Here is an 11,271-nt window from a genome sequence, read left to right on the forward strand (position 1 = left end):
CTTGTTCCAAACGTGGCTGGGGTTAGGTGGTGCTTATTTTCCAACTAAAGTCGTGTGTGCTTTGCTGTGGTTGCCTTGGAAGGAAAGCCCCCTCATTCTGCAGCAAGAACAGAATAAGGAACTGCTTAGCCTTAATTGGAGATGACTAGGCCTAGGACTTGCTGATCATAAGGTCGGTGGTTCGAATCCCCGTGACAGGGTGAGCTCCTGTTGCTCGGTCCCTCCTCCTGCCAACCTAGCAGTTCGAAAGCACATCAAAGTGCAAGTAGATAAATCGGTACCGCTCCTGCAGGAAGGTAAACAGCGTTTCTGTGTGCTGCTCTGGTTCGCCAGAAGCGGCTTAGTCACGCTGGCGGCTCCCTCGGCCAGTAAAGCAAGATGAGCGCTGCAACCCTATAGTCGGCCACGACTGGACCTAATGGTCAAGGGTCCCTTTACCTTTACCTTTAAGCCCAGTGCCACCAGGTGAAAGAAATAGAAAACAATGCCATGCCTAGTTGTTGCGTTTTTAAATGCACCCCCCACCCCCTTGAGATACAGTTGGTTGGTCTGCATTTCAAACAGATCTTGCCCCTTATTTGCTCAATAATCTCTAGGGCACTTCCCCCCCAGTCTACAAGGCATGAAAAACGTCTTTCCCAAGCCACAGTAGAAGAAGCCGCCCACCGGGGGAAGGAAGGAGAAGCTGCTCTGTCCCTCCTTTCCCTCCCCTCAGCGCAAAGTGGGGAGGAGACGCTGGAGGACTCCGCCCCTCGCCGCTTCCCCCAAGTGCGCCGCGATAAAGGCGCCGGCTGGCTCCCTCCTCTCCTCTCCGTCGGCTCGTCCTTCCCGCGGCCGTCCGGTCCCGCCGCAGCCATGGTCCTGAACCCCGTCATCGGGAAGCTGGTCCACAAGAGGGTGGTGCTGGCCAGCGCCTCTCCGCGCCGCCAGGAGATCCTCACCAACGCGGTGAGTGTGCCGCCTTCGCTGCGCGCCGGGGCAACCTGTGCGCTCTCGCGGCTCCTGCGCCCCGCTTGGCACCGCCCGCCCCCGGGGGGGCCCTTGCCTTCCTTTCCGCCAGGGGGGCTGCTGCGTTTGGAGCGGCTGCACAGGTGGCGACTTCACGTGTAAGTCGCCTTGAGACGGTGGTTTGGAAGGCGATTGATAAATAACTTGTAATGATGTTAATAAACAGCCCATCACTGCATCTTGGCTGCTGGTAAAGCTGCACCGCCTGAATTCCTGCCTCCCAGGTTGTCAGCTCAAGAGGGAGAGAGGGAGGGGACGCTGACAATCCCATTGGCAGCCACTTTCTTCCCAACTACTTATCAGGAAAAAATAATACAAATCTGCGGTTCTGCTCCCCCCCCCAAAAGTCTGCCCCCCCCCCCGCAAAACAAGTTCATTTTGTGGCAACCCTACTCTCAGCCAGGGCTTAATGTTCGCTCGCTCTCACTCTCTCACATACAGCCCTCCACTTTTGGTCCCGGGAAGCAACAATGAAGTGCTCAGGATATATTAGTATCCTAATATCCTACTCGGCATGTGTTGGAGCCACTGCCCCAGCCACAAATAGCACATCTGTCCTTTGGACGAGCCTCTGTTTCAAAGGGGACAAAAATTCAGACAAACCTTTGTGTCAGTTATTGGGGTGGGGATTCAAAAGCAAGTTCTAAAGAAAGGAGCAAGTTTTCAAGTTCATCTGGCTAAAAGTGCGGCGAGGAAATAAATGGATGTTGAGGGCGATGGAAATTTCATGTCTGCAGCCTGTAAAATAGTTTGTGAGATGAAAGGAAGGTGCTGTTGTGCAAGTTCACCATGGGTTGGACTCAGACCCATGATAGCAGGCTGCACTAAAGACAGCTCCCACCCCCCCACACACACAACATTCCAGGGGGGAGGGAAGGGGGGAAAGACAGTGGCACAGAGTGCAATGAGATGGCAGGTCTTCAAATGTGCATTCAGTTCTCACACATTTTGAAGTCTTTGAAAGTACTTGATACATTAGTTCAGCTGTGGAATTTGCTCCCAAATTCCACAGCTTTAGAGCCAGTGTGGTGTAGTGGTTAAGAGTGGTGGACTCGTAATCTGGGGAACCGGGTTCGATTCCCCGCTCCTCCACATGCAGCTGCTGGGTGACCTTGGGCCAGTCACACTTCTTTGAAGTCTCTCAGCCCCACTCACCTCACAGAGTGTTTGTTGTGGGGGAGGAAGGGAAAGGAGAATGTTAGCCGCTTTGAGACTCCTTCGGGTAGTGATAAAGCGGGATATCAAATCCAAACTCTTCCCAATGGAGGCTGCGATGGTCACCAATTTTGATGGCTTTAAAAGAGGATTGGACAATAGATCATTCAAGGATCCTGCTACATCAGGCCAATGGCCATTCTAAGCCAGCATCCTGTTCTCACAGTAGCTCTCCAGATGCCTGTGGGAAACCTGCAAACAGGATTCAAGCACAAGAGCGCTCTCCCCTCCCGTGATTTCAAGCTTCCAACCATGCCTCCAGAGTCATGGAGATCAATGCTTTCAGTAGCCTCTAGCCAGTTCAATAGTCCCTCCACCAGGGCCTTAAGCAGAGAGCATCCACATAGCCTTCAAGTTTTGTATGATTTATTGCTGAAATAACTTAGTGTCTCTATCAGGGCCTCCGGTTTGAAGTTGTTCCCTCCTGGTTCAAAGAGACGCTTGAGAAGTCATCTTTCGCAGCTCCTTTTGAATATGCTGTAGAAACTGCACGGCAAAAGGCACTTGAAGTGGCAAACAGAATGCATCTGGTAAGCCATATACGGACCTCCATTGTCTGAGATGATGCTTTAAGAATACTGTCAAACTCTTTGCTGTTGCAGTCCAGATCCCTACATCTTGGTGTATTGAACTTGGCTTATTAACAACGAACTATTTAACTACAGAAGTGCATGAATGTTTGAGATGAGGCATGCAAACAATTAGTTGTGTCCATGTGACATTAGGTTGACATTTCATCTATAGTACAGTAGTACAGGAAGGCTTCCTGTTCCAGACAGTTGTACACTAGTGATGGGACCAAACAACTGCCAAGTCCTCACAGAACCCCCTCATGTGGCACCTTTAGCATAACTGTTTTACTTAATGGTTGATGGAGAAGCTGGACGCAGTCTAAATCAAGATTGCTTCTATTGTGCTGATTCTCTACTTGCTGTTTAATTTCCCAACCGTTAGTTTAAGCTATGGTTAAGGTGGAAAACTGAACAAAATGCATTTTGATTTTTTCAGAAACATCTTAGAACACCTGATGTCGTTATAGGGGCAGACACCATAGTGGTAAGTCATATACACCAGCAGCTGAAAATTAGAATCTCTCTAATTAGCAACTCTTGTTTTATCAATACATGCAGGTCCCGCTTTCACTCACAATACAGAAATTCACTTATCCAAACAGAAAGAATTGTTCCCGAACCATGCGACACACCCCACTGATTCAGGTGTCCGAACAGCCAGAGTTTACCACTTCCTTACTTGTTTGTGCTTTGCTGGTTGATGGCAATCATTTTCAGGCAGAAACCAAGGAGAGAGGGATGGGGGAGAGACCAGACAAATCAGAGAGCAGGAGGCATAGGACAAATCAGTTTTTCTTTTGTCTCTCTTTTGCTGATTGGCTGCAGCCAATAATGGAAATCGTCAGGAAATAATGGAAATCGTCAGCTCGTCATGCGAACGCTCACCTAATAAACTATTTCCTAGGAACACATTTTGTTCGGAAAGCGGAAGTTGCATGTACTTATAATTGCACGATAGAAATTGGGTATGCCAAACCATCCAGCCCAAGCTTCCATCAATGTGCTTTTTTTAACTCTAGGGTTTAAATAGCTCTTTCCTAGACTTCCTGTGCATGGAATTAAACGCTTATCACCTGCTGTGTTTACTTTAAGCGCTTTGTACACAGACAGAAAGCAAAGTAGCTAATCATTAATATGTAAAAATATCCCAGGGTGAAAAGGAGTTTAAGCAGAGAAGGACTGTAGCTTGAATTGTACAGCAGATACTTTAATTGCAAAAAGTCCAGAGCGGGATAGTAAAAACTCCTGTCTGAAATGCTGGTGAACTGCTGCCAATACTGTAAGTGTCAACAACACTGAACTAGATAGGCCAATGGACTGACTTGGTATAAAGTAGCTTCCTATGTCCTTATTTCACCTCAAGTAGCAACTCTTCTATGGGAGAGAACTAGACTTTCCCTTGACAAGTGTATGCAAATGTGCATATTTAAATAAATTTATTTCCATTTCAGACAATAGAAGAACAGATTTTGGAGAAACCAGTGGACAAACAAGATGCATATAGGATGCTTTCAAAGTTTGTACTTCAAATCACTGCTCATTTCTAACCACGTTATACTGCCTTTTCAGCCTTATTTGTGGATATGGAAAGCAAATGAAAAATTACTTGATGCTTTTCATTTGCCCTTCCTAAGAATGATAAGCATGTTTAATTTGTTGTTTAATTTGTTGGGGAAATGCATCTATTACAGTTACCTGCATTTCTTGTGTAGTTATTCCCACAGCTCATAACAAACTCGCTTTTTTTAAGATTAATCTCTGGATCACTTTTAAAATCTGCTTGTCAAATACAACCATAAACACACCTGTGTGTGAATCACAGCAGGCAGGCTGTGATACATTTTTGTGAAAGCATCAAACTTTTATTTTAATCCATGCTTAGACCTACTGTTCTGCGTAATCAAATTGGACATAATTTGACCATGGCTATTTATTGCATAGTTGAGTTTCCTATAAAAGTTTCTCTTGCCTAGTCACACATTAGAAGAGAACTTACCAATATTTTGTTATGTGCGCCACTTAGAGTGTTTCATGATTAAGTGGTTTATAAATCTAATTATAAATCTAATTGTTAAAAACATAAAAAAGAGACCTCACTTCCATCAGAGTCAGAGGCAATCAACCCCAAAATATAGCACACCAGTTAGTTTTTCTCACCAATGCTTTCTAATTTTATGTCTGTTTTTCATTTAGATAAGGGGAGAAAGGCATCATTTTGTGCCTTGTTCTCCTTGCCTTTTTCAGGTTTTCAGTAGTACTTCAGTTCAGAGGTAGCAATCAATGTAAACACAATCCAGCCAAATTCAAGCACTTTGAAGCCCCATTCAATTCGGTGGGAAACAGAATCAAAGTGAAGTGCCTTGCTTTGCCTGGCTTGTAAGGCTATAAAATTGAGTAGATTGCCAACATTGCTACATCGTTCCTAAATAAGCAGAATTTGTTTTTCAAACAAATTCAAGTGTTAGATTTCCAAGAAATTAGTGCAAATTGGCTGCAGCCTAAATATATCTGTTTTTCCTCGCAGGCTGAGTGGCAAGGAGCACAGTGTTTTCACGGGTGTCGCGATTGTTCATTGCAGCAGTAAAGGTAATTGGTAAGAACGAATACAGATGCTTGTGGTGAATCAAAGATTCATTTGACCCTGTAGCCTACTTACTTGTCAGTGAAATCTTCCCCAACCCGGAAGCCTCCAAATGTTGTTGGGCTACAACTCCCATTAGCCCCAGTCAATATGGCCATTAGGGTAAGGAATGATGGTATTTGTAGTCTGACCTCATTTGAAAGTCACGAAGTGGGCGAGTTTAGTGTCTGCATGCATCGGAAGACTGCAGGAGTTTGGCTTTTCTCTCTTTGTTCACACTGAGGAATACATTGGGTGATATCCAACTAAGTTTTACTCAGAGTAGATCCATTTAAATTAATGAACATGACTGAGTTAAGTCCATTCATATTTCACTGGGTCTGCTCTGAGTTGGATAGCATCCACTGTTTTTAGAGGACACCACTTTGGGATGAATGGAATTCTTAGAAGTCTTGAGAGCCAGTGTGGTGTAGTGGTTAAGAGCAGTAGACTTGTAATCTGGTTGTAATCTAGACTTGTAAACAGGGTTCATGTCTCCACTCCTCCACATGCAGCTGCTGGGTGACCTTGGGCTAGTCACACTTCTTTGAAGTCTCTCAGCCCCACTCACTTCACAGAGTGTTTGTTGTGGGGGAGGAAGGGAAAGGAGAATGTTAGCCACTTTGAGACTTCTTCGGGTAGTGATAAAGCAGGATATCAAATCCAAACTCTTCTTGAGAATTCATTTTGAAGTGGGTGGGTATCAGACACCCCAGCTCAAAGGGTATGTGATGGCACCTCAGTGGCTTCTGTAGAGGCTTGTGGCATCTGCTGGAAAACACAAAGGGCTGGATTCAAAGACGTCTGCTAGTGTAGTGGGACCCCATCTCCCCAAACCATGTGCCCACCCCAAAATTGACCCTGGAAGGTCAGGAGAACTAACACAGTAACAGGCAAAATGATAACAAGCATTTTAAGTAGGTCTCAGATCTAGAAATAAATTGAATCTAACTAGAACAGAACTGGGCACTGTCAACTTCCTGTTCATAGTAAAACTCTTGGAGTTGCCCTTGCCAATTTGTTGCTTTTCTGGCTGTGACTCGGCTTGGCAACTTCCATGTTGATTCTGCTTGCAAACGTGTTGACATTCACACCGTGACCCAGTTTCATATATTTATCTTTCCAGAAATTTCCAGTAATTAATCCCCTTTCCTCCAAATGCTGATCTCAATTGAAGGTCACTGAGGAGCATATGATTGATCAGGCAAAAGACAGTAAAGCCAACCTAGGTGATTATTTTGGCAAGGTGACTTCACACATTATTTACTCCCCCCTCACATGAACACAATGGCAGTAAATTGCAGAATTGGATGTGATTGTAGGCAGACATCTTAGCAACTAGAATTGTTCCAGTGGCTGAAGGCAGCCCAGAAGCACCAAACAGAACATGCAGTCAGTATCACCAGCATAAATCAGAATCTTTGCATTTTCACAGCAATCCTTGCCCCTCAAAATAAAATGGATTATTGCATTGCATTGCATTGCATTGCATTGCGGCCCTGAATGTCTACTCAGGCAAATCCCATTGATTAAGGAGATTTACTTTCAGGAAAATATGTATAGCATCACAGCCACAGTGTTTGTCAAAACAGGGGATAAACTCCAAATCTCAAATCCAAACAAAGGGTCCTGACCAAAGGGGGTGGTTTAAAAATGTATGTTGCAGCATTGAAGAGTTTTAAGTCATATCATAGCCCCACAACAATAAAGTTGCTTTTATTCATTTGATTTCTATCTTAAGGACTCAAAAGTGCCTTTCAGTAGTTTTTCCTTGGTGCTAATATGCCTGCTCCCAAAAGGCTCTCCGGCTTAGGAAATCAAATGTTCTGTGGGATAAAAGAGGCCAAACTAAATGAAAATGATGCAGCAACAAGCAAGCCATAGCACTGATACAAAAATATATCTAATGGACAGTGCTCTTGCCAGGCAGCCACCTCTGAAATGCCTAGTTGTGCATTAAAAGAGCTGCTGCATAATTGATGGGGGTTGTTGTTGGTTTATACAGAGAACATCCCACAAGGCAGCCCAGGTCCAGCGATGCTGCTCCTTCTTCCAAAAGCGATAACGGTGACTGTTTGAGAAGGTGCTGCAGACTGGGCTGGGTGGAAAGCAAAGCTCAGTTCCAGGTCCGACGATGATAGTTTCTCTGGAGCTCTGCCCAGGAGGCAGGTGGATTTTAACTCACAGGCCCTGCAATGTTGGGAAACATGCTGTAGATTCTGGGTGGGGACCAGAACTGATTATCCGGATAATGATAACATTTCAACCTGAATAAGATTTTCTCTTTTTAATGCAAAACAAAGGCAAGTCTCCAAAGAGCTGTACAACTTATTTCACATGCCCAAAGGTTGGGTTTTTGTTTTGGAATTGTTTCTCAAAAAGGAGCCCTCCGTACCCAAAGGCTACCCATTAAAAAATAAAATAAAAAATGAAGCATGTTTTTAAAAGCAGTTTTAAATGTGCCTTTAGTTCAAAGGAGAGAGAGTCAAAAGCCTACTTGAGTATGCCCAATCCTGTGTAAAAGAGTTCGTGGTACAGCTGCCAAATATAACTTATCCCACTGTTTTGCATTTTATCCAATTTAAATGAGTAAGTGAGCCATTGGAAAGCATGTTTTGTTTTTATTAAACTACGCGTGCTGGTACTGAGGAGCATATTAGTTAACGCCAAATTATGATGTTCCTTCAGTCTGTAATAATGTTTACAACATGCTTCTCTTCCACTATCATTTGCACCAATCTATGCTGCAGCTATTTAGCTCATTGTATATTGCTGCTGCCTCCAGAATGTTAACAAAGATCTGCACTGCAGATCAGTACAGAAGAACATCCTTGACTTGAAGGGCAATAGAAATATAAAGCCAGTTTTCAACAGATTGCATCAAATGCCTCACCAATATTTAGAGGGATATTTATAAACTAGCATCTCATTTTATTGAAGTAACTGGAAGCACATTTATGTGTATAAGATCCATGTATTCATTGCAGCATAATTTGGATTTGAATTTGGAAATGCAGGCCTACTGATTGCAGTGTAACATATTCATAATAAAAATGCTTTAAAACTGCTGGTGTTCATCAGATATGTCATTTTTTTTAACCAGTGGCTTTTATTTTTCTAGATAATCAGCTAGAGACTGAAGTCACAGATTTCTATGAAGAAACCAAGGTTAAGTTTTCTGCACTCTCCGAAGAACTCTTATGGGAGTATATTCACAGTGGTGAGCCCATGTAAGCACAATAGTTGGGAGCGGATTTGAATGCAGACCTAATTACTCTAGATGGCTTGTTGTGTGGGGAAAACTGGCTGTTTGTGTAGCACATGAAACAAAAAGGGAGTTTAGTCTGGGAATATGTAACATTGCATAAAATAATATGTTTGGTTTGTCATCTAGCAAGAGTGAGAGGGAACAGTTTTGGATTTTGAGGGTGAGGGCAGGAAAGAATTGGTAGCAGAATTCAAAGGCCTACTATATGTTAAAGAATGAATGTGGAAAACAGGATATATCAAAAGCATTTGTTTATTGCCTCTGTTTATTCTGCATCATAGATATAACACTGTTATCAAGACAGCCAGTCTCTCTCTCTCCCTCCTTTTTTTTATCTTGAGCAAAGCTGGATTTGTGCCTTTGATGTTTCAGCTTTGCAGACATACTTTAGTTGTATGTGACAGTCATACAGGGGAGTAGAATAGCCAAAAACATAGGTTCTCCTGAAGAATAACCACATGTGGCCTGAAAATCAAAGTGAAGAGGAGTTTGCCCCCCCCATCCTTCCTAAATGTTACCCTGTGCATTATTGAACATGATTTGAGCATCTAGGCCAGGGCTGGATCTTTTGGAGCCTGTGGGTATTATTATTATTATTATTATTATTATTATTATTATTATTATTATATTTATTTATTCCCTGTTTTTTTTCCTGATGGGACTCAAGGCGGCTTCTCTCTCTTGGGTTATTCTTCCACCAGTCACACACATATACATACTTCCTTTTTCTGTGGGGTTTAGGTGAAAGTCTCGTCCAATAGAATTAAAAACGAACCTGTTGAATTTACCTGATTTTTCAAGGTTCCCCAAAAAACCAACATCACATTGGATGATGATTTTAAAAAACTACCTTGAGGCATACAAGATGCCCTATCCTGATTGTAGTTTTCCCTTCTGTATCAAAGGCCTCTGAGTTTTTGGAGACATCACAGGGAACTGCTTTAGGAAGGCAGGGAGCTCAAAATTCCTAGTGCCTGTGAACATTTCACTTATGTTGGTGTCTTCGTGTCATATCTAGGTGACTAAAAAAATGAGATGCAAATGGTTGCTAACTAAGCTTTGTTGTTGTTTACTCTTCGTGACCCCATGGACCAGAGCATGCCAGGCACTCCTGTCTTCCACTGCCTCTCGTAGTTTGGTCAAACTCATGCTGGTAGCTTTGAGAACTCTGTCCAACCATCTCGTCCTCTGTCGTCCCCTTCTCCTTGTGCCCTTCATCTTTCCCAACATCAGGGTCTTTTCCAGGGAGTCTTCTCTTCTCATGAGGTGGCCAGAGTATTGGAGCCTCAGCTTCAGGATCTGTCCTTCCAGTGAGCACTCAGGGCTGATTTCCTTCAGAATGGATATGTTTGATCTTCTTGCAGTCCACGGGACTCTCAAGAGTCTCCTCCAGCACCATAATTCAAAAGCATCAATTCTTCGGCGATCAGCCTTCTTGATGGTCCAGCTCTCACTTCCATACATCACTACTGGGAAAACCATAGCTTTAACCATACGGACCTTTGTATTGCCATTTTTGCCGGTGGGAAATTCTGATTATTATTTTTTTAGTGCTCAAACTAGTATGTTTTTAAGTCTTTGTTGAGAGCATGTGACTGATCAGAATTGTGTCATTTGCATAGTAATGCTAGGGATTTTTAGGATGAACTTCAGTCTTGCAACCCAGGGAGATGTTTAGACTACAGATGTTCAGGCCTTGATCTTTCTGTGCAAATCAATAAGCAAATGCTGCCCTGGCACAGTGTTTGGGAGGGATTGGTGATGGATTTAGCTGATTCCCTCCCTGCCAGGATTTTGTGGCTTGCCCATAATTAAACTCGTGTGCTTTAGATGGGTCAAAAGTTCATGAGATCTCAGGATGAAACAGAAGTCAATCAGCCTTTAAACGGAATGACCCAAACCCTCTGGGTTTAGAAATCAGCCTCAGCATGGCACATTAGGGCCTTACAGTTCTGTCTGCCCGACTCTGTTCTAGGGAAAATGTCTTTTGCAACAAGAATTTAGGCAAGCTTATGTGTTCTCCACAACTGAATTTATTTTTAGATGACTGTGTACCGTTTCTTCTCCTTTTGTGAGCAGTGGAAAAATCCAAAGGGCTTCCTGGATTTATTGCCTTCCATTAAGAGTAATGAAAGTGTGTACTGAAACTGATTTATCTACTCCTCTAGCTCGTATCACCCCATCCGGCACAGATATAAAAATAGATGTCTGCTTATGTATGTGGATATGAAGCAGAAATTGGGGGGTTCTTAACACAACATTCTTCCTTGAAGGAGAAAGAGAAACAAGCCACACCTGCTTCTAGAACACTATTATGCTGCTCTTCTTTTCTTAAGCAGTTAACATACCAGCTAACAGCAGCATTACTTTGCTGAAGCAGAGTTCAGTGGCACCTTTAAGACATGTTGTTTAGATGCTGCATTGGCCAGTGGGTTTTGCTGAGCCTGCTAGTCACTGAGCAGGGAATTAGAAGCATTATACACCAAATCCAGCATTTTGAATTGTGCCTAGAAGTCTATAAATAGCTGTGAAAACCCTATATACTATTACGCCACAGATTCATTCTTAATTAAGCCATTTGACTGTTT

At 43.3% G+C, this 11,271-nt stretch overlaps 1 protein-coding gene across 1 annotated transcript in view; it reads left to right on the forward strand.

Moving 5' to 3' along the window:
* The window catches only part of ASMTL (acetylserotonin O-methyltransferase like), a 19,808-nt gene continuing 8,537 nt past the window's right edge, over positions 1-11,271 (forward strand). Inside the window, exons 1-7 of the mRNA XM_083437853.1 lie at positions 1-149; positions 452-948; positions 2,622-2,753; positions 3,232-3,279; positions 4,247-4,311; positions 5,320-5,381; positions 8,537-8,645. Of these exons, the coding sequence (XP_083293979.1) occupies positions 490-948; positions 2,622-2,753; positions 3,232-3,279; positions 4,247-4,311; positions 5,320-5,381; positions 8,537-8,645 (875 nt within the window). The 5' untranslated portion in view covers positions 1-149; positions 452-489. The remainder of the gene's footprint in view (positions 150-451; positions 949-2,621; positions 2,754-3,231; positions 3,280-4,246; positions 4,312-5,319; positions 5,382-8,536; positions 8,646-11,271) is intronic.

Source organism: Podarcis tiliguerta, assembly GCF_965153285.1.
Source record: "Podarcis tiliguerta genome assembly, chromosome: 4".
Classification (NCBI taxonomy): Eukaryota; Metazoa; Chordata; class Lepidosauria; order Squamata; family Lacertidae; genus Podarcis; species Podarcis tiliguerta.